The sequence below is a fragment of the Myotis nattereri genome, assembly GCF_964212035.1.
Source record: "Myotis nattereri genome assembly, chromosome: 1".
Lineage (NCBI taxonomy): Eukaryota > Metazoa > Chordata > Mammalia > Chiroptera > Vespertilionidae > Myotis > Myotis nattereri.
This window is the reverse complement of record NC_138075.1, coordinates 56674010-56698983: the sequence shown is the minus strand read 5'-3', so window position 1 is coordinate 56698983 and position 24974 is coordinate 56674010. Positions and strand designations below refer to the sequence as shown.

Here is a 24974-nt window from a genome sequence, read left to right as displayed (position 1 = left end):
CATGCCATCTGTTGTGTCCTTGTTGATGAAGTCACAGCGAAGTGGCCTGGGAACCACTCACTATACATGAAGCCATGGGGAACTTCATCAGAAAGATAGCTACTCAAGGAAGTTTTAACTTTGCAATTTTTTGGTTACAGCTACTTTTGAAAGTATTTTACAATGCTGACTATGTACACATTTACCAAGCAATGACTTCCTTACGTGATGAGATAAAACTTTGGGCAGTTTACACGTAAAACAACATTTTGTGGAGAATCAAAGGGTATAGAGCACTCTTTTTAAATAACCATATAATCAAAATGTCTGCAATATAAAAATTGCATGAATGGTCCATTCTGTAAAAATAAGGCTTTAAAAATCAATTGGATTAATGCATTCTGAGCCTTCACTTTAAACACATGGCATAAAACTCAGTTTTTAAAAATTCAATTATTATAATGTGCCCTCTAAAGATTGAAGAGAAACATTATTTTTTGAGTAATTACTCACTTGAGTAATTATAAAAGGTTTAAAAAAGGAGCAGAACATTGGAGAAAAATGCACAAGGAAATAAAAATTACCCCCAAATACCCCCAACTCGGTAGAATGGTACTATTTAGCAAAGTGTTTTCTTATCATGTTTCTAATGAGACTTGTTCAAAGTAGCCTTAACTTATTTTCTAAAATAGCAACAGAATGTTTCAGGCCTAAGGCCACCTCGTAGTTTTACGTGACAATGCTATACATTTCACCTTCTTTTTGAAGGACTTGACAGTGTTCAGCTTGCCTCCCATGGCCCATCCTGCGGAGTGCCCTCGCACAGACCCTGTGAGGAGCTCCCTACATGGACGGGGAAGTGAGGCTCTGAGAAGCACAGCAGGGACACGCTGCCCGGGCACGTGGCAGTGAAACCTACGTTCTTTCCAGACTCTGTCCTCCTTGGGATAGCCCGGGTGTAACTCAGCAATGAAGAACAGAATTCCTACCTGCGAACTGGAAAATATGATATTCCTTGGAGGGAAATATATAATCATAAATATCACCAAGATTATTGTCAGGAAAAATAGCACAAGATAATTTTTAATGAATTATTACAATGACAAGGAAGACTCTGGATACAAACACGTTTGCTCACGAATACAATTCATCTACTGGTTACTTAAGGTGAGGCTATCAAAAAGGACAGACACGAAATTAACTTTTGAGCTGTTAGCTGTGGTTAGGGTTGCCACGTGGTTGATCCAAATAATTGTCTGAAAACTTGCTAGTTTAAGTTCTCCTTACCACAGAAATTACTGAAATGTTGAATGTAAGTCAATATTTAAAAAATCATTTTTAAAGAGACTAGATTTTATTAATAACTTGCACATGGATATTAGGGAGTATTATATAAAGTCACATTTTTAGGAATTAAAATGTTTGATAGTTGTTGGTGTTGGCCTCCAGAATTCATACTGATAAACTATTTTAATTAGACATGTAATATGAATTATTAATTTTAGCATCTAAAAATGATGCCAAAAATCTTAAAAATCTCATTTAGTAATGTCAGGATTATGTCAGTTCTAATTTCCTATGGCTAGGGACATCATAAAATATTCATCAAGGTTTCAGTATGGTTTCCTTAGACCTAAAAAAATGCTAAATTTGGCAATGGTTTAAATTTATTTTTATTCTTCTTTGAAAAGAGAATAATACACAATACAGCAAATAGATCAGATCACCAAGGGCCTTAATACATGAGCACTTTATGTCTGTTCCTATTTATATTGCTTTGCATATTTTAGTTTAAGAATTCTTGCTAGTCAAGCTTCTTTCTGGGAAAAAAGACTTGCAAGAGTTTATACTCCGTAAGGATCAATTATGATGTGCTATAAGTATGGTCCCCTTCCCAAATTCACATCTATATGGCCAACAAGATCAACCTTTGGCTAGAGACATTAGCTTCTATGTTATTAGAAATCCAACTTAACTGCACAAGTTTGGTCCCGATTATACTCCGTTACACTTATTTGGGCTAATTGATGACTAACTGAAACTGGCTATTTGTTGACAACATTTCATCCTTAGGGATTAGATTTACTGCAGGGTGATTGATCTGACTTAAAACTTCTACTAAAACAAAACGTCCTAACCTAACAAATCAAACAAATTTGGTAAAGTTTGATTACATACATTGAAGCAACATTAAATTTAAAAGCATTGTGCGTTACACTGTTTAAAAGCAATGTGGTTTTAATGTTGCTTATTATATAATTCAGGAACTGAAAATACGGAAGAAATCTAAAATGGTATTTAAATCTATGTGGGCTGACATTTCTTGTTGAAAATATTAAAATAAAAGTAAGAAATAGGAGTATAGAATGAATTAGATAACGGTTTTCTAAAATTAGATAAATTTGGATATTTTCTATCAGTAATTACACTTTCAATATACTCTGGCTAAAGTATTAGCAAATCTACTACAACCAAATATCTTAATCAATAACAACATAGCATACATACAACGATAAACAAATGGCATGTTTTGGATCTCTTAATGTGTCCAAATGCAATTCCTATAGATGATACTTCATTTAGCACAGCTTGCAGAAGCACATCTTTGCTATCCATGAACGATGCCTTGGCTCGCCTAAAAAGAAAACAGATTATCTTGCATTACATTATGAAATAAAGAAAGGGGTATGGAAGGGGGGAAGAGAGGGAAGGATGAAAGGAAGGAAGGAATGAGGAAAGAAATAAAGGAAGATAAGAAGAAAGGAAGGAAGGAAAAAAAAGGAATTACCTATAATTTCTGCATTTTTTCTATTTATATTAAATATATTAGTATAATAAAATATTGTTATCTTATAAACCAGGTATATTTTAATTACACACATTATTAATATAGGTTGTTTTTTCATTGCCAAAAAGCTGAAGGTTTTCAACAAGATGAAACAGATTAGAAATTAGCAATTTTTCTTAAATTTCAAGGAGCTGAATTATTTTTAGAAAAGCCCACAATTGCAGTTTTACGGTCAAATGTTTAAATCTTAGTTGAAATATGATTTGAATTATAGAATAAAAGAAAAACATTTATTTCTCAGACTACTTAGATGATTGTTATTGCAGTCTAAAATATATCACTTGCTTTCAATTACTTTGATTATCAAACTAATTGGAGCACGGTGCCTTAGTTAACTCCTTCTAAACACATTTATATCAGTGACGTGACCATACATACTAACTCCCACTCCTACTGGCAAAAACTCAAAAACCTGATTATTTGGTTTAGTTAAACCATATTCTATATTGTATAATATATGCTACATAAAATAATATATTTGCCAAGAAGTTTTACATTATTTAAAAGTTATTAGGTAATGCTTTAAATGTTTCCCTTTGGGTAAATAAAATTTTGATATTTTAAGCACAACTAGAAAGAGTTTAAATGTTTTTTACTACTGAAATTGTTTTTACTCCTTCTAGAACATTTTTTTTTTAGCAGCAACCATAAGAAGTGTGTTCTCGATGGCTATGATTGATGGGCTGCTCACACATTCCACATTTTTTCTGCTTCATGCATCATCATCAGCCATTTCCAACACTCCAGTCCTGAATCTGTCCTACTTTCTGTTACCTGATTTTTGCTGGTGATTCATGAGCCAGAATAGTAAAAGAAAAGAAAAATCCACCTTAGCACTTCACAATGCAGTATCTCCTGGAAACTATGAGAAATCTAGTTTTGTTCATCAGATTCATGCAAATGCTATATTGATTGACAATGATGTATATAAATCTACACATATAATGTGCTATATAAGAAATCACTAAAATGTTCTATTAATGGCAGAATGCATGCTGATTATAAATTACTTCAGAATGACGTGAAAATGCTTGTCTGAATGCTTTCTTGGTACTTTCTCTATTGTCACTACTATTTTCAGCTGAAGCTATATTTATGTGTACTATCCCTAAGTGCACCAGGAAGTAAAATTCTTCATTTTCCAAGCCAATAAGGTGATAAAAGCTCAAGGTCCCTCATTAACACTTGGATAAACATTGTGAATGTCACACTAAATTTTTTATCATCATGAGTGCAAAGATGAGCAGCAAGAAGACTTTTAAATCCTAGAGAATGGGAACCGAGCTTTAATCACTGCATGAAACAGAAAACAAGAAGTTAACCAGCAAAGGACTAAACTGAACTATTTTGGGGATAGCATCTTTCAGATTCAGAAGTAACCAGGCCTTAAAGAGCCAAAGAAAGGAAGCCTAACAGCCCTAAAACCTCAAAAAAAAAAAAGGGAGCTGTAAGTTCACGATGTGGTCTCGATGCTTCTATTACCAGACATCCAAGTTATTCCCACAGGTTTCAGGGATGTATAAATGCCAGTGAAGGAGAAAGTAGACTTCACAGACTCTAAGGCAGAAACTTCAATCTGGGATTCACCTGTGAGGCAAAACTCTTTGCTAAGGAATTATTCCAAAGGAAAGACACAGCGGAGGGAGACCTTAACCTATCAGACAAGACCTCAGGTTCACTAGCTGAGTCAGAGTAACAAGAACTCTCTGGTCTAAAGTTGCTTTGCCAACCTTAATGGCCTGACTGCAGTCACTCACCTGGGTATACAGCTTGACCCAATCAAGACATCACAATGGCATGGGATGAATCAGGTAGAGCGCTCTGCAGACCAGCTGAACAACCACCCACCACACCTCTAAATCGTGACCTACACGCACACTCCAGCCCATTTACCAACGGTCATCCCACTCTCCCCAGCGCCAGAGAGTAGTGATGTCCATGGAAAAGTAACACTCTATGGATGAAGTTCAAAACCCATTGTATTCAAATATAGTCAGTTCATGAAGGCAATCTTACTGTCTTATATAAATTCTAAGAATTTGGTTTTAGTAGTAACTTTTTAAATGTTCTATCAATATTTAAAAAACTTCGACTTCACCTTTTAAAAAAGCTATTTTAGTTTTTCTATCGTCAATGCCCCTTTGCACTCTGCATGTGCAAATGAGTTGGTAGCAGCAATATGAAGCTAGAAGAACTAAAGTGAAATGTTTAGAGGATTTACAAAGAAAAGACTTTATGTGAAAAGAACAATATATGAGATAATATTCTTCAACTGTGCTTGAATGGGAAAATGATTTTTTGTTTGTTTTCATTTTCTATATGCTGTCCCAACAATGGGTCTATTCATTAAAAAATGATGTAATAAATATGTTAGTCATTTAGAATCGCATAGATAAAACTATATAAGGTCACTATCCATTAAAGCTTAAAGACTGGCCACATTCAATTTTGTAACTGGGGGATTTTGCACGTAAATGAAAATGTTAAAAGAAATTTTAAATTATTGATAATATTCTAGGTGAAATGGTAGGAATGATGCATTCATGATTTAAATTCACTTCCTTCTATACAAGGAATAACAAATATATGAATGTAATTATAAGCTTAGCTACTGAAGCACATGTATTGGTTTGAAGACACCTTACCAAAGCTTATCACTTAAAACCCCCCAATTTCTTTTCCTTCTAACAAAAGTGGCTAAACACCCTCTTACGTGGTAAATAGAGCTAACTAGGTCACTAAAGTAATATTTCTAGTTTTGGAGTCCTTATATTTGAATGACTTAATAGTTTGAATATTTGAATGACTTAATAGTTTGAAGTTAATTTTTGGACATTGAGAAGTAGACAGTCATATTTACACAGGTCTAGAAAGTCCCTCTATGCCACCGATTTCACATACCTCCCTCCATGTTCAGTTTTAAGAATTTTGCTTCTCGGATGCTCATACTTCAAAAAAAGAAGCACTCTTTCATCAAAATCTTTCTTACTAAACAAGCACCTCTGTCAGAAGTGTCTTAATTTCTTATCACAGAATTTTATCCACACAAGGAGCAATAAATAATTCATGCCATTGCCTCTGTGTTGTGTGTCCCTGAACTGCACGGAGCTGGAAGGCTGACAGCTGTGTCAGGACAAGCGCCAAAGATCTGACATGACAAGTGACTAACAAGTTTCTTTCAGTTCATAGTGAAAGAAGACAATGGCCCAAAGTGCAGAAAGGAATCCTGAAACAAAACAAAACTGCGTCTTTCTTTTTACCTAAGTGTTTGCAATGAGCTTATTTCCAACCCACAAGCCCTGGTCATTTTATAGGACTGCCCAGCCCCCTTTATTCCTCACACTTGCTTGGCCATTTACGCCTGGCCACGGATCAATATGAGAAATTCTTGGAGAAATACGATGTCTCCATGACAACCAAGCCACAAATTCTCAGTGGAAGGCAGTGAGACCAGTAGTGAACTCTCCAGAGGTTTCCAGGCCTATAAGGCAAGATGTCTTAAAATGCAGGAGTGGACAGAGGAAAAAGCCAGAGTAATTCATTCTTTATTACCAGTTTAATGATGTCCGATGTACAGACAGTACTCACTTTTTAAGTTAAGATTCTTTATCAGCACCCATATTTTCTAATTAATCTTTCTGTTTTTTGATACCTCCTTTTGTTGATATCAATCAGATTTGACTAGGTTATATTTGAATCTCACTACAATTTCATACAGAGGGATGGAAATTTATGCGACTTTGGAAATGGGATAAAGTGAATCTATTCTTGCCAAAGCAATAAACCCTTAGGTAAAGATATGCCTCATGGATTTAACTGCCTGACAAATGGTTGATAGAAAACCAATTATTAAGACAGTTTAAAAATTTGAGTCAAAACAAAAAGTTTATTTTAAATTAATTTTTATTTTGGAAATTTAATGCTACCCCTATCCTCTCCCTTTTAGAATAGGATAGAGCTACACTTGTCTTTTAGATATGGCAGGGGACGGGTTTACTGTACTGATGAGAAATTTCTGTCATTGCTAAAGATGTCATTTCTCCGTTTGCGGGAGAGCAGAAGTGCGGCTGAGAGCAGACACAGGGCAGCAGTCCATCTTTTGAGGAATCTTCGTGCAGTGGAGGGACTGAAATACAATGCCATCGCCACTGGGCCTATTGGGGTTCCGAGATGACTTAGGGGACCTGACATAGATTGCAGGCTGCACCTTTCGCTGAAAATTAAATCTCAGTAGCTCTCCTCGGGGAAGGATCAGGGGACTGTTTGCAGCTGCCCCCTGTCAGCGAAAGCTACAAGATTTGGAAATCTCTTAACTAAGCTGACAGGCCACAGAGAGGATGAATCAAAAATCTGATACATGGATCAGCACACAAAGATGGGAGAGGAGAGAGGGTACCCAGGAGCCAGAGAAAATAGGAAAGAAAAATGTTAGTGGAGGAAGATAGTTAACTCATTCATGATAATAAGGTACATTTTAGCACCTGATGGCTTTGTAGTGATCCAGGAATGCCCTTCAACTTTCACAGAGATTTTTCTCTTTTTAGTTCATTAGTTGTTAAGACTAGGCATGCTTCAAAAGATAACAAAAACGGAAACAAAAATCTATGCTACAGTGTTCTGGTCTTATTTTTCCAATACATTTCTGCCTATTCTTTCTACAAAGAAAATACAAACATAAGTAAGTTGGACATTGGGTAAATTTTATTGCATGGGGAAGGATTATTATTTTCTTTTTCTTTCTTTCTAAACAGTTGACAACATCCTTTAGTCTATTACTGTTATGCTAAAATCCTCTCATGCCAGGTACAGTCCTGTTTGTATTTAGAAAGGTAAATAGATTGTAATCATGACAATTTGCGTCTCTTTTGTCCCTAATTCTCCCTTTCCACTCGATCCTATTATTTGAAATATTTAAAATATTGCCATTTCTTCAGTTTCCAATCTCTGCCTCTATTAACCAGTTTAGCCTAAAATTGATGATAATGAACTAATAGTGTCAGCTTCCTTTTCAGTCATAAAGCCTTTGTACTTCCTCCAACTGAATTCTTGATGAAAGAGGAAAAGATAACAGCTCCACACCGTGACCCCTGGAGGTGACCATTAATTTGACAGTGCAGCTGCTAAGAGAAAACAGCATTACAATGTCCTGTCTCCCCACCCCCTTCCAAGGACCCCAAAGCTGTGTCAAATTTATCATTTTATACTTGACTATTTTTAAATGGCTTTCACCTGGACTCTCAGACTCTTTCACGACACATCTGTCAGGCACGTCCTCAGTGTCTTGGAAGTTTGCCGAGTTTGAGTCGCTGTCATGCTTGACCAGACTGGCTGAAGCTATTAGAAAGAGAGAGAGCGAGAGAGAAAAGAAAGAGTGATGCAAAAGTAATAATAAACACCATTAAAACATTTCCTTTCAGTTCCACAGTGATTTCCAGGGACACATGATGTAAACACAAACAATAAATTGAAATAAAATGTATCCTCTAAGTATGTATTGGCAGACATGTAATTAGTTGAAAAATCTATAGATGAGACTTTATCTTAGAAGAAAAATAAGTTCATGGCATCAGCTTAAAAGCTACAAAGTAACAAAGTGATCCCTTCGAAGTAGAAATCGTATTTTTAATGCATAAATCTAAAACAATATAGTCAATTAATGGCAATAGGACACAGAGAGGGACATCAGGCTAGTCAATTAGAAAGACCAGTGCTTCGCTGGTGGAATGGTTCCCTTTGTCGCACAAATCACCGCTGATGAACATTTTTCATACATTGTTGTTCTCCATCAAATTAAAAAACTACGGTACCAATTATCTTTAAAAAAGCCCTATAAAATAATTTTTAAAATATAGAATGAATACACTGCACATGATAATGAAGAGGGCTGGTATTCTCCATGGGAGGTCTCCAGGAAACTTGTCATGAGACGTTATTTTCTGAGTAGGAATTATGAACAGAAACAGAAGCTATCACAGGAACCTAAAATTTCCTATAAGCACATTACAACCACTGGTTTCATTAGAGAAAATATAGACTCAAGTTTCCACATTTTCCCACAGGTTGTAATACTTGGTCTAAATTATCTCCATAAGAAACATATTTCCATATTACATTTGTTCACTGAATCATATCTCAGGAAAAGTGGACATGTCTTCATGAGGAAAACCCAGTGAATAATAAAACAAAGCAAGCCTACAATAATATAAATTGTCACACTTCTCTGAAGTCAAACAACATAAATATGTATATTTTTTACTACATTGGAATTTTATCTCTTACAAATGGCTGCGGCAAGAACGACCACTGCTTCCTCAGGTCTTGATAACACACGAGACATTTATAAGCAATAAATGCAATAAAGAAAATATATATTTATAACTCACACATGAAATAACACGTTTGTTGGCACAGGGGACACTGTTCCCAAACCTCCGTTAGGAGATGAGAGCAAGTGCAGAGGCTGAGGCCAGGCTACTTCACACATTCCATGAGTGGCACAGGGAATGGCCAGGCCCAAAGCAGCTTTAGTAGTGCTCTTGTTTGTTTGTTTTTGTGTGGTGTATGCATTGTGCTGGCGATCGCAGCCTGAGGCTCACATATGCACACTTTAAAGGAGACTAATAACATACTTCTGATCCACAGAGTCCGGTCCCCCCGTTTCAGCACCCCTCAGAACGGACAGTACTCTGTTCTGTGCAAGTGCCAGCAGAGTTTGGATTCACTGCATCTCTAAAACCTTTTGTTTGAGAACAAATTATGAGGAAAATATATGAAATTCTGATTTTAAATGAATAAAACCTTTTTATGTTGTACACTGGAATTTTTCGAAAAAAAAAAAAAAAAAGAAAGAAAGTAGGTAGCCTGTTTTATTCACCTCTGTATATCATGGGCCATAGAAGGTATTCTTGAAGGATTTGCAAAATGAATGAATGAAGCAGAGGTACCCTGCTAGCTGTCCTCCTGATCCGAGAGGATATGTGCTACTGTCAACTGTCTCTTGTTTAGGCCCACTTGGTATGAAGGATGCTTATTTGAAAAATGGTGGTCTGGGTTAGTCTGTGACTTGAAAGGAGCAACACGACACACATGGCCTAAGTCGTTATTGGTGTAGATGCCTTTAATTTCCCCCAGTTTAGATCATACTTACAGATTATTTTTGAATCCAAAGGTTTTTGTGAACTGTTTCAGTGGGATAATTAAATGCATCAAAATTGCAGAACAATATGACATTGGTCAAGATTTCTTGGCCTGTTTTAATAATTTTTATCTCTGTGTATCTTGCTAATTTTCTGAAATACTGATATTAGTATTTATAATAGGGAATTAATCATATAAGGAAATCTATTACGAATGGCTAATGAGGTAGAACCTGTGTTTATTTGGGCAAATGCATAGCCCTTATCACCTCATACACTGTTCTTTCATAATTTAAAATGTTCACCTATTCATTCATTCTTTCATTCATTCATTCAGCCCATAAAACTCTGTTCTCTTCTAGAGGAAGAGAGCATGGTATTAGAACAGCAAAGTAAATACCTGCAAACACTTTTAGTGGCAATCAAGTGGCCCAGGATGAACTGACATCTCAAGAAAGCCCGGGAGTTTTTAGCTTCATTACACTCGCGGGTGGGAGCCATGCAGCTATTTTTTTCTTCACCACTGATGTTGAAGGGTGTGGTTTGTGTGTGTGTGTGTGTGTGGGGGGGAGGTAGGAGAATGGAGAATGGAGAAAGCAATTCTTCAGATATTTTGCTTCATTACACTTTAGCTTCAAATATGAGATGGTACGAGATTTGCCATTTTTACTGGATAGTTTATAGAGGTTCCAATTAAATTTACTGCAGAAGAAATACCTACACTCTGTCAATGGGGAACAACAGGTATTGGAAAGGTTAATTACCACCATTCTACTTTTTTTTTGAGAGACTAATCTTTGCAATTGTTCTTTTGGGTGTTTCCTGTGATATTTCATCATTAAACTCTGACATGATGTGTGACCAAGGCTTCTCTAATGAATCATTTCCAAAATGATGAAATCAACAACTATTGATTTAGTGCTTATTATGGATAGAGCTCCTTGCTAGACAATATGAGGGGTAAAAAAATGAAAGCACTTTTTATGTGCCCTCATACAACTTGTGATCTAGTTGAGGTATAATGAAAAGTAACTAGTAGGAGCATTAGAGAGAATATTTCAAGAGTGATATGCTTTTAAGGAATGGAGAGGTAATATCCCTGCAAGAGGGTAGTCTGAAAGTAAAATTTGAATTAGATCTTCTTGATAGGAAAAACGATTAGCCAAATGGGAGCTTATTCAGGCAAAAGAAAAAGTTGTGTACCTGGCTGGGTATGACCAAAGAAACATATTAGCTTAGTTCCACAAATATATTTGTTAACAAAATGTTGCTGCCTATTTTTGTATGTATTTTTAATGAATTCTTTGAGCTTTTTCTGAACTGCTGTTGTGGCTAATTCTTCTCACCTGTAGAAGTTAGTTATGGACAGGTTTTTCCTAGCCCTAGATAGTCAATAATTTGATCTTTACAGATGGTGGGCCCATTTATCACAGTAAGTTGTCCTTTCACTATACATATTGACTTTTATTTATCAATACCAAAGTCCATTTGTAGCTCATCACTAAAGTTCTTGGATATTTTCAGTAGTTTTTGAAGATGCATTTTAGTGCTTGGCAAAGAGATACTTTTGACATCAATATAGTTCAAATGGTTGCTAGGCTCATCCTTAACTTAAAATCAACTGTTTATTTCCTCTGTAATGGATTCTGAAATAGTCTGCATTTGGGAGGCAAGGGTCAAAAAAAATGAACTCTTCTTGACAGTTCTACTACTAAAGATGTAAAGCTCTTCCATTTACTCATCACACACCTCAAAATATTGACAACTAAAAGGCCAGTGTTCTAAATATCTTTGTGATACCTTTGGTAGCTATAGAGAGGGAGAAGTCCATGCACTCTGTATGGATGTGTTTGATTAGGGTGTGTGTTTAATGAGTACAATTCTAGATCCTAAACAAATGAATGGTTCAACTGTAGACAATATCAGATCAGTAAATTTTAAAATTGATTTTAGAGGAAGGGAGAGGGAGAGGGTGAGATAGAAACATTGATCAACTGCCTCCTGCAGGCCCCCTACTGGGGATCGAGCTTGAGTACCAGTCAGCAACCTGGGCATGTGCCCCAGGATTTGAACTGGTGACCTCTTGGGGCATGGGATTATGCTCCCAACTGAGCCATACTGACTGGGCTAAAATCAGTAATTATTAAACCAAATTTAAGAATACCTAACAAACTCTGGTCAGTTTGCTCAAAGGTTAGAGCTTCTGCCTGTGGACCTAAGGGTTGAAGGTTCCATTCCCATTCAATGGTATGTACCTGCGTTCTGTCTAGGCTCGGGTCAAGCACATGCGGTAGACAACCAACTGATGTGTCTCTCTCACACACTGATGTTTCTCTCTCTCTTTTTCTCTTTCTCTCTCCCTCTCGTTTCTCCCTTCCACTGTCTTTAAAAATCAATAGGAATATATATATATATATATATATATATATATATATATATATCCAGAAGATTGCATAACAAAGGCTCTATAGAACAATTTACTATAAAAATGTGATGACAGGGTCAACAGTATTTATGTTTCTTCACTTCCCTCTGGTCTCTATTTTGATTTTGGTTAACCCCTAAAAATTCCCTTTCCTTTTCAACTCATTTGCAAATAGATGGTATTAACTTGTAAAGGTGGCTAGGCCTAGGCAGCAAACAACTCCAAGAAATATGCCCTCACCCCCACAAGAGGATGAGCATTGACAAAAATCTCCATCTCCTTCACAAATAGTAACTTGTCTTTCCAAGCTAGGCCAGTATGTAGTATATGTAGAGCCCTTGTTAAAAATCCATATCATTTACAGTGTGAATAAAATCTGCAGTCCAAATAATGTTTTCAATACAATGACTTATATATGATTTAAAAATAGATCCCATTCATCACATGTATGGACTTTTTGGAAGTATTGTAGATACTGATAGGAAAATCATTAATAAAAACATATAACAGTTTGAAATATTGGTCAACTAAACAGAATAAATCACTGTATCACTGTAGTAGCAGATAAAACTCAGACAAAAATCTTAATCACACTTTAAAAATAATGTAGTTTTCAGAGGTTAAGAAAGACTAAAAGACTGCTAAGATTTGTGGATGAGCAGGGGAAAGAAAGAAATCAAAGTCCTGAGTTCAAGTCTACTAGCTCAATATGGTGGCCAAGAGGATCACTTCCTTGGTTGATAATTTAGGTCTCTTCCTAATCTTAAGGAGTCAGTATGAAATCAACTAAAAAAAAAATCTTTCCAGAGGCTTACAAGAAAAAGAAAAACATTACATTAAGTTCAAGTAGAAGTTAATACTAATGCAATACTCACAGATCACAAAAATTTTAAGTTAGATGGAGGTATAAACAGTAAAAATACTTGTTAAGTGATAATACAAATTTATAAACAAAGGAGATGTCATTTGAATGGGCCCCTAATTGACTTTATTTTACAGAATAGTTCTGTCTGGACAGATGTCTTATCAGGAAAACAAATCTAGCTAAAGAGCTGTATACGTATTACCCCTACTTTAAAAATATCTATACTGAGATAATAAAGTGATAGGATCTCTTGATTCTATTTGAATAGCAGTAGCTACATCAGGTTACTTTCAGTCTTCAGCATAGATTAGAAACAGGAAAAATCATATAGAGATCCCTAGAATTAATAAACTATCTAAGGCTTCTTTATAACTAATAATTATTTTATGAGTAAGTTCAGCAAGATGAATTAACATTAGACTTGTAAGCTTTTGCTATCTTCCTGCAATTATAATATATGGGATATTTTCTGGATGACATTTTCTAGTATAAATTGCTTTAAGGATGACAGTTCTTTTAATTGGTAAAGAAATAAACTTTCCAAAATACTGTGAAGAATAACTACTATTTTGGTATCCTTACTAGGTGTATAGAATTGAAATTATTGTATTTAAATAATTTGGGACTGGATCAAATTATTGACTATATATAGTCTGAGGAAAAAAAATATCTGTCTATAGCCAGTGTCTATAGGTGAGATGAATGGCTAGATCACCCAAATAATTTAGGAGAAGATAAATGTGAATGAGAAAGAGGCATTAATTATTTACTAAATCTTTTAAAACATAGCTTATGCCTCTCAGGTACAGAAATTTCCTCCATTATCCAGGGTGTTTGAACAATGGACTGCTTTGGTAAGGCCGATAAACAAGCAAGTGCATCTCTAGCCTAAGGCAGGTACTCGGGGTACTTATGAAATAGCTGAGTGAAACTACTAACAAGGATTCCTAAGAATTTAAAAAGCAATGATTAATTTCACTTGTAATTTAAGGGAGAACTCTTAAGGTCAGGCCTAGGTTATAGTTCAAACATATCCAAACATCCCCCCAAATCTATTATTAATTTCAACAGTCTACAAAATGAGGGAGATCCTGTCTACCTTATTTCTGAATGGAAAATATAATTCCTCATTGTTTAGCACCTAAATATATGTATTAATTTAAACAAAAATGAGTATCAATAATTTTAGTATAAAGAGGAACTTCTGAGTTCCTGGGTGTATGCGTGTGTGGGGGAGTAGTTGGTTTTATTGGAAGAAAGCTCAATTAACAGGACCCAGAAGATTTTTTTTTTTAATTCCACCTGTACTCATAACAGTATGACCTTGAACATGTCATTTCACTTTCCTGGAATCTATACTAATAAAAGGGTAATATGCTAATTAGACTGGATAGACTGGACATCTTTCCGTTGTCCAGTCCTCCTTCAGGACAAAGCCACAGTGACAGGGGCCAAGGCAGAGGTGGTTAGGGGCAATCAGGCCAGCAGGGGAGGGCAGTTAGAGGTGATCAGGCCAGCAGGCAGAGGGCTTAGGGGCAATCAGGCAGGCAGGCAGAGGGGTTAGGGGTGATCAGGCAGGCAGGCAGGCAGAGGTTTTAGGGGCGATCAGGCAGGCAGGCAGGCAGAGGTTTTAGGGGCGATCAGGCAGGCAGGCAGAGTGGTTAGGGGTGATCAGGCAGGCAGGCAGGTGAGTGGTTAGGGGTGATCAGGCAGGCAGGCAGGCAGAGGTTTTAGGGGCGATCAGGCAGGCAGGCAGGCAGAGGTTTTAGGGGCGATCAGGCAGGCAGGCAGAGTGGTTAGGGGTGATCAGGCAGGCAGGCAGGTGAGTGGTTAGGGGCGATCAAGCAGGCAGGCAGGTGAGTGGTTAGGAGCCAGCAGACCCGGATTGCAAGAGGGCTGTCCCAGATTGGAGAGTTGGAGAGGGTGCAGGCCAACCTCAGGGACAACCCCCCTTCGCATGCATGAATTTCATGCACCAGGCCTCTAGTTTCATTAATAAAATGAGACAGTTGGATAGCACAACCTCCTTGACATTTTCTGGCCCTGAGACATATATTCTGTGAGCTCAGAATCCAACACCAACCAACCATTCAATATATCACTGAACAGGATACTAGGAGCATAAATGGCTACTACACTACCCTTGTAGTAAATAATGAGAACTTCTGAGGCACTTTCTGAATTAAGTGAGATTGTTACTTTATTACAAGTGGCAGTGTCCAGTCTCACTGAGGGACAGAAGATACCAGGGCAGCTTCAGAGAGATACTTGGGTAGTTGCAATGCCAGTGTGAGGCAGCCCTATGAAAAGATGACCAAGAAAGGACTGAGGCTACTATTCCTGAGAACAAACAAAGTGAATCTTTAGAAGAGAAAAGCATCCACTAGATGTTTGCCAATGGTGCAAACAAAATCTTTAAAACCAAATCTAACTTTTCTTAGAATCATGTTTATGCAATTAATTCCTTTAAACAACCCCTCTCTTCATCCATCAATTAGGCAAATATGTCCTTCAGTATAAGATAAATCATCCTAAACTAAATTAATTGGGTCTATGTAATAATTACAAGAAACACGATTGCCATGGACAAGCTCGCTCTGGCCTGGATGTGAGGTGGTCTGGGTTAGGTTAGGCTGTGTGTGCACTAAAGTCATTTGAAGTCTGGGTCCGTCCTGTCTTCAGAGCTCCAGGCATGAAGAAGTTCTTAATTGCTCTAGCTGGTTTGGCTTAGTGGATAGGGCATAGGCCTGTGGACTGAAGGGTCCCAGGTTCGATTCTGGCAAAGGGCATATGCCTGGGTTGTGGGCTCAATCCCCAGTGGGGAGCATGCATACAGCAGCCGATCAATGATTCTCTCTCATCATTGATGTTCCTATCTCTCTCTCTCTCCCTTCCTCTCTGAAATCAATAAAAGTATACTTTTTTTTTTTTAAAGTTCTCAATTATTGTTTGTCGAGTAAATGGACAGGTTCATGGAGAGGTGTGGTGCTCCTGTGGGATTGTAGTTTCCTCAGTCAAATCTCTTAAAGGAAAATCAGTGGAACTCTTTCCATTCTATCCTCTACAATAAACCCTAATATGCAAATCGACCTAAAGGTGGAAGGACCCGTAGCCATGACACACACTGACCACCAGATGCTCAATGAAAGAGCTGCCCCCTGGTGGTCAGTGCGCTCCCCAGCTCAGCCAGAAGCTGGGCTCACGAGTGGCGAGCACAGCAGCAGGGTGGGAGCCTCTCTCACCTCCACAGCAGTGCTAAGGACCCCTCAGGGGATGTTCGCCTGCCAGCTTAGGCCCGCTCCCCCTGGGCAGGTGGACATCCCCCGAGGGGTCCTGAACTGCAAGAGGGCACTGGCCAGGCTGAGGGAACCACCCCCTCTCCCCCAGTACACAAATGTCATGCACCGGGCCTCTAGTTTATGTGCAAGGATGGAACCCATGATGTCATTTGTCTAAGTCTAGCCTGGCATGAAAACCAACTCTAATCAAGTTATTTAAACTCTCCAACTGAAACAGACTATTGAGACATATTGGGTGGAGGATGGAGAGAGTATGACATTGGAAACATGTAAGTTGAGAAGTAGGAAGGGAGAATAACAGGGAATGATGCAATTATTTCTCCTCCTTCTGCTGCATTTCCTCACCCCCCGCCCCACTAAAAGGGAATTGCTTGAATTTCTGCATGTGCCCTTTAGAGTACCATTTCACAGGCAAGCGGTGCTCTAAGGAGAGGTGATCAGTGGAAGAGCATCCCCCCCCCTTTTAAACATCAAATCAAAATAATTTCCACTACTTTAGTCCCTGAGCATTTTCTACATTAGTCCTTTATTTTATTCTGAGTAAATTCAGAGTGGAAATAACTCAGGAAAACATTACTTAACATCATTTTTCTACTTAGCTATAATTTGGTAGAGAATTTCTAGGTGTAAGAAATAAACTGGTCAAATCAGCAAGCTTAAATGTTTTCTCATTTAAGCCATAGAGAGAATTATTCAAGACAAAGGGACTCAAGAACATCTTATCTGAAAGGACCTCTTCATTACTATAAGGGAGTATAGGTGATGAATGAGTTCTAAGAATGCATGGAAATTAACTCCCACACTCTTCACGTAGTTGAGGTTTTCTGCAAAAGTCATTTGACTTTTCTCATAATGGCCAAATCCTATGGTAAATACAGAAATGCATTACTGTTCAGAAATCCAAGAAGTTGAGAGCAGGAACGTATTCCAAAGAAGAAAACAAGTAGATCCCCATGTATTGACAAATTGAAGAATGGTAAGTAAAGGGAGAATCCTAAGAAGAATTTATAGCAAACTTCCCAGCTTGCATTTAAAAATTTAGAAGAAAGTCGGGAAAACAAAAGAGATCCTTCAATCAAAAGAGCATCAAGCTAGCATTGAGATTAGAGATAAAGATGATTTATGTAGAAACTTAAGATAAGGATTCACAGCATAGGGCAATTTAAACCACAGCAAAGTTTACAGTTTTCCATAAGAAAAAAATACCAAACGTTTTCCTCTTGAATTGGAGGGAGAAGAAACTGTCATATGGCACTACCACCATTGGAATTCTTAAGAGCAGCAACTTATCCAGAGGCTGAACCTAAGATGACATCATCAGCGTGGGGAGAATGGTTGGCAGGTAGTCTCAGATTCCCAGCAGATAGCTGTCTCTATCTCAAGGGAAAACCTTTGTCTCAGATGGTTAGTCCAGTGTCAGAGCACTTTTATCTCCTAGATAGAAAATGGAAAATAAGAAAATCAAATTATCTAGAGTCTACCTTCATCTTCTAGTTCTTTGTCAACATTAAGAAGGATGCAAGGAGGAATAGGTCTGAGTTACCATATTGTGTATCATTACTCTGAATTGATTTATTTTTATTTGAATAACATCAAAAGGGTATGTTAGCATACTTGAGAACTTGCTGGAATGGAAGACATGTCTGGATGCTAATACTGTGACTTACCACTGTATTATAATGTACTCTGCAGCAAGCATCTCTCTTGCACACCTCATCCAACACATGCACTGGTGCCAAACACAGAAAGCACAGGTGGTCTGTTGGAATTGATTGTTTCTTATGGTCACACATATAAAGTGCAGCCATTCGTTTCAAAATACTAATTTTGCTGGGGGATAAATAATTAAAAGATGCCTTCTCAAATCCTTATGCTGTGTCACTGTATTATCGTCAGTAATTGTACTAATATCTCTAAGAGATGTGAAGTGGGTGTGGGGTGTGTGTGTGTGGGGGGGGGGAGTGACAGACATCTGTAATGGTGTCAACAATAAGTAAAGTTTAAAAAGAGATGGTTTCCCAAAATATAGAAATGACCTTGGTAAGTAGTAGAGTCTCATTTGGATACTAGATAAACCAGTGCATCTATAAATAAAGGATAAAAGAAACACACTTAAAGAAAGCAAACTTTTAAAGAACAATGAGGATATGAATTAAGGGAAATGAGCAACTATAACCAGACTTTCACAAAACTAGGTTCAATACAAAAGAGAATCATAGAGAAATAAGGAATAGAAAACAAAAACTAAGAGACAGATATTTTTACTATTTATGTTTTTAATCCTTTCCTGAGGGTATGTTTATTTATTTTAGAGAGAGAACGGAAGGGAGAGAGAAAAACATTGATGTGACAGAGAAACATCAGTTGGTTGCCTCTGTATGTGTCCTGCAGCCTTCTGGTGTACAGGATAACGCTCCAACCAACTGAGCCACCTGGCCAGGGCCAATATTTTCAGATAAGACAGAATAAAATAGTCTCCTAGATTAGTGTAAAACATGCCTCTTAATAAATTTTCACAAATCTTTTGCAAGAATACATGGTGAAATCTCCAGGATTTATGAGGACATGAAGGGTTCCTGAATTGTGAAATGTTAGACTGATGAGCTTAACTACAGAAGGAATTTCTAAATCCAAATCAGTGAGAATACCTGCTATATACACATTTCAGTATAGCAAATCTTAGGAAACATTAAAAGAAAACATGGTCCAAAGTATATGTAACAAGAACATGTCTCTTAGCTACCATTTGCTATGACTCAAGGACATTAGCCAATGTAAAAATGTAGGCAAATGGTTAAGAGAAGGCTGGCACTTTAGGAAGGGGATGATCAACACAAAAAAACAACCACAAGAAAACCAACAAGTGAGCCCAGGATGCCTCCACACCCGGAATCCTGTGTGTGTCTCCAGTGATGGTAGCCAATACAGGATACAGTGGAATTTAAGGCCAACTACAGGTCTGGGAGGAAGTAGGGGTTGGGAGGAGATTTAATATAGTACCAGAATATCTCTGGAAGAAATTAGGAAGACCAAGACTCCATTACAAAGAAGAATGTACCTGATATTTATAAAATTGCCAAGAAGTTATATATACCTATGCTATGACTGCCATTTTCTAACCTTTAGTTCCTCCAACCCCTCTCACCCTGTTTTCCATTACCAGAGTCACTCCTCTATTTGAATAGCCTGATAAGACATATCTTTCTCTCCAGTAATTCGTTAAACAGACAAGTCATATCCCTAAAACCAAGGTTTAATCACAAGTAGCTTTTATTTAGAAAAACCTACAATCACTTCTATTGTCAGCAATGAGAGATTCTGGAGCCATGGAATTGAGGGCCTTTTATAATATACTCTCAACTCATATCTAGAGGTTTCTCACTGGATGCTACTCCCATCCCCCTCCCCCTTTTAAATTCTGATATCATATCCTGTAGCTGGATGAGATTGCTCATTGTCCCCTAGGTGTGCTATTTATATTCCACATCGGTGCTTTTGTGAGGATCGCCAGTTTGATATATCCTCTCTCACCCCCGTCTCCAAATCTTTGCTTGCCAAAATACTCCTCCTTATTCAAGACTCAACTCAAATGCTACCTTTTCCTAAAGTTTTCATCAACCTACAAGTTAACTTTATTTTTTCTTCTCTATTCTGTGTTTCTTAGCAGTTTATTTGGCCTGCGTTATTATTCTTATCCCATTCTTTGATTATTGTGTCTGATTTCTTTCTCATTGAGCTACATTAATAAAGAAGAAAGATATTTTAGGCACATCTTGAAATTTTGAAGCTGATGTTGTGAGGACAACTTTACTTCATTACAATCAAACCTTTAGTGCCACAATCAAAAGACTGAACTGGAAGAATCATAGGCGTGACCTAATGTGTCAATTTCTGTCATCTGTAGCTTGTCTCAGATAGCTGGAAATTCATAGACGGTATGCAAACAAACATGGTGAGTCTCATGCTCAGAGGACAGCTTCCGTATGGTAAGGACAGCAATTGCTATGGAAGTCTTTCTCTGTATTGAATGAGATTATGTAGACATTGTGAACCATGTTGAGCAAGATTTCTAGCTAGGTCAAAGCATCATTATAACACTACTTTCCCTCCCTGCAAAGAATTTTGTAAACTAAGAGTCCTACATTGTAAAATATTATACCTGTGCCTTACAACAGAAGAGAAAATTCACTGATTTTCACTCTCTTTTCTTTTCCCTCATAAATCATAAAGTTAAATTTACCCTAGGGATTTCATTTCTCTGAACTCAATGTACAGGCATAAAACAAATTTTGTTCTCACAGGACATCCCATTTTTGTTTCATTAGTTCAAGGAAAGGGTCACTCAATTTTTAAAGCTTTTGATTTGATCTTTGCTATGATTCATGCCATCTAGCATCCATAGACTTACTATACACTGAAATGTATCTTATATATAAAATGTGTCTCCATGGACCTGGTAATGGTTGTACCTTCACATAAAATACGCAAAAGCTACCTTACAGACACAGGAGTCTGGGAGAGGGGACCAGAAAAAGAAACACACTTATTTGTTGAATAAACAATTTTTGTTTTGCCCAAGTTCTTATTCTAAGATAGATTTTTTTTTCCTTTTTATGAAAGGCAAAATGCTTCCATGGAGATAGAGGTAAAAATGCTCTTATACATTTTCCCCAAATATGAGGCTTACATTTATTCTATTTTATATATTTTTATTCTATGCCTAACCATCTCACTAGTGATAAAAAAATGCTTTATTAATGTAATAAAGGAAAAAAGAAATGATAAATTTGTTCTAATTTAACTAGATAAAATGAATTTTTGTGGTCTTAATGTAAGAATAGATTATGTTCTCTAAAGAAATATTGAATTATAGAAACATGATTTTTATTTAATAGAACCATTTACACTTACCATTTAATAATATTAAATAATAATTCTTATGGATCTAGTGGTTCATATGCTTTTTTTGTTCCTACATTCTTTCTAGGCATCAGTTACATGATTTTAAAAGGTTCTCTCATTCTATTGCTATCGAGGGGCTTTTCCAATGTCCTCCAATAGCCAAAATTTGATTTCCCATGCGGGGCATCTAAAGGGAACCACGATCATAGGCTTTGCATAGAACCTCCATCTAGTCATGAATGAAAGATCATACAGATTTATTCCTTAAAAACAAACAAACAAACAAAAAATGAGAGAGATTTGGAAGGAACTTGTTTTGACTAATGATGGTAATTATTTTGTTTAAAAATCCCACAGGTCTTAGGAGGCTCAGCCCAACACAGTAAGTTGGAGTACACAAAATGGCAGCTTGAGCAAGGGGGAAGCCGTTCTTCCCAGGGCATTTCTCCTCGATTTTTCCCAGGAAAGAAGTCCAACTTCGAGCCATTCAGTACAGTCAGAGTAGGGAGGTAAACAAAAATGCTTTCCATTTCACTGACAAATCTAAAACACAGGTCAAATTGGCCTTCCGCCAAGAATAAGCAGCCCCGACATTGTCCCCATTCTGTGGAACAGAATCTCAGAGATTCCAGCTCACACGTGGCAGAAGGCCCTGGCCGCCAGTCAGCCAGCTAGTTATCCGCGGAAGTGGCTCAAGGCTGACACTCAGATTAACTGGTTCACACTAATTTACTTCACACAGATTCCATTTATCTCCTAGAAGATCCCCTGGCAGCAGCTTATAATGGCATATCCTAGGATGCCTGCCTGCATGCGTTTTTAAAGCAGCAGTGCTTGATGAATCTGAGTCCAGAAAACAGTTCACAGATTGAGGAGTAGGTGCAATCAGAAAACATCAAGAGGCACAGCTGGGACTTGGTAGCTTGCTTGACTGGTCTGAGCAGCTGAGCATTAACTGTCTGCTTTTGTGTGGACTGCTCACTGCCTTTGGGACAAATCAGAGAGCCACTCCCATTTTCCTTCACTACTCCCCCTCCAAAGGAAATGAGAAAGTGCATCACCCTCCAAGCAGCATGTGCAGCTGTAGGGAAAGCTAATTTGACCATTTAACCTTTACTCTTTAAATTCAGTGATATTGCTGATCTCGGTAAAACTGCAGCTGATAGTTCTAAGGTTAACATGCTGGATAATTGGACTAGGCAAATGTAGCTAGAAAAAAATAAGTAAAAGTGAACTCCCAATTATTTTATTTACTTTCATCAGTGAGTCCAAAGAGCTGGCTAAGACACCATGATTGTGGGGCTAGGTGGTTACCACCTTGATGCCTGCTCTCCCATGTCTACCATTGGGCTTGGGAAACATACAAAAGGGCTCCATATTGGTGTCAAATGAATAAATGGGTGGATGAGTGCACAACCAAGTCACTATTCTTTATTTGACATTTTAGAAGTGTGGGGAACCACTCACTGTTTTTAAATTAAGGTGTAAAATACTGGGAATCCTAATGGTAACATGGTCAGTATCCAGCGTCAGAAGGAATTGAGAAGATCTAATGGCAGGGAGGCAAACAGAATTAAACAATAACCATTTAGTGGCAAATCTACCAAAGCAGTAGCAAAGCACATTTAGTATTTAGAAGGTTAAACACTGGGCTGCCATAACTGGTTGATGGAAAAAAGTAGGATTAAGGCTTTTGCATGAGCCTTGACATGATCGTGTTGTCTGCCTGCTGCCATAAGCTTTGAAAAACAGCTGGGATCACCTTCTTATAAGCTCCAACTCAAAGATGTTTAAGCAGCCCCAAATCCAATTAAACAGGGGTAAATAGGAGGAAGAATTTTACTGAGCACAATCATCACATTTTTTCTTAATGCAAAACAGCATAATTGCAGGTTAGACAGCGCCTTAATCTCACATTAAATCTCATAGATTGCTGATTTATACAGAGTGTGGCAGTCCCTGCTTTCTATATTGGTGTGCTTAATTTTAGGTCATTATCCTTTATTATGTGACTTGTAATCCTTAAAGCCCATGATTGTGTCTGGGTATTTGGCAAGGATTGTACTTGGCAATACACAGCTTCTGCTTCTAAGAGTGATGATTTAATTGAAAGATATAGTATGATTAGATGTTGAATTACATACATTGCCTTTCTTTTGTAATTGGCTAGTTTCTTGTAAGTATTTCCTTCAACAAACACGGTTTAAGATCACTATTCATTTTTAGGGCTGGGGGGGTGGGGAGTGGAGACAGCTTTCATAACTTGAAGGCAAATAGCTTATTGTTATGGAAATTTATCCCTATTGAAGAGACAATTCAAATAAAATCCTGGCTCATCCACAAACAGGGTAGTTTTATTCAGGTTGTTATTTTTTTGTCTCAGTTTTTGTATCAACATAATAATAGTAGTAATAATGATTGATAGTAATAGATGCATAGAATTGTTGTACAATTAAATGAGTTAAAACACAAAAAGTGCTTAGACTAGTGGCTAGAATCAGAAGGCCTGAATAAATTTAATATTATTACTTTTATTTAGCCCTAGCAGGTTTGGCTCAGTGGATAGAGTGTTGGACTGCAGACCAAAGGATCCTGGGTTCGATTCTGATCAGGGACACTTCCCTTGGTTGCAGGCTCCTCCCAGACCCTGGCCTTAGTAGGGGTGTGTGCAGGAGGCAGCCATATGTGTCATGTTGATATTTCTCTCTGACTTTCCCTCTCTCGTTCACTTTCTCTAAAAATCAACGGAAAAATATCCTCGGGTGAGGATTACCTAAAAGTATTATTACTTTTATTTATATGACTTTGCCTAGAAATTTCTCTGACCTAAGAATAAAAAATTCAAATACTTATGTAATTTTGAATTTCACTTTAAATTGTAGAAATCTAGAAGAGAATGGTAGTGGTTTATTAAAAAATAGTTTAAGGAGGCATGTGGGTTTGTATCCATTTGATAAAATCCTGCACCAGGTCATTTGTAATATGCTAAATATAAAAAGCAGTAATATCTACTGGTTTCTGATAGTGCAAGCAAACTAAGTACATATCTTTTACCATCACTTATGCGTGATCTTTGATTGCCAGTCATTCTACTGGTTTCCATTCATGTATTGTGAGCTAGTATTGAAACTGAAAGTCTAATCCAGCTCAGCCCCATCAAAGGCAAAACCATTAATGGAGGGTAGTCATTGGATGGATTCCAAAACTAAAACACAGACAGAGTGGCTTGTCACTGACTTTCCCTTCTCTGGTTTCTAGGATAGAGAGCACCGTATCAAATAATAACAAGAAAACCTTTGCCTGAACATCAAGTTAAACAAGATCAAAAGCATGCTTACACCCACTTTAATTAAGCACAAAGTTGAAAAACCTATTCATTTCAGCTCCATATTATGTTTCATAAACATAAATCCTATGTTAAGATTGCCTTATATCCACCTTTGGCCATAACTAAAAACTCATCTGTTTTGACCAGATTTTTTACTGCTGCTTCTCTTGCCCCTGTATGTACAGGAGACAA

At 37.3% G+C, this 24974-nt stretch overlaps 1 protein-coding gene across 1 annotated transcript in view; it reads right to left on the bottom strand.

The window, feature by feature from the left end:
• Positions 1 to 1035: 1035 nt before the first annotated feature.
• WDR72 (WD repeat domain 72) overlaps positions 1036 to 24974 on the bottom strand; it is a gene marked incomplete at its 5' end in the record, with an annotated part of 183946 nt that continues 160007 nt past the window's right edge. The window contains 2 exons of the mRNA XM_081108857.1: positions 1036 to 2614; positions 8057 to 8161. Of these exons, the coding sequence (XP_080964983.1) occupies positions 2559 to 2614; positions 8057 to 8161 (161 nt within the window). The 3' untranslated portion in view covers positions 1036 to 2558. The remainder of the gene's footprint in view (positions 2615 to 8056; positions 8162 to 24974) is intronic.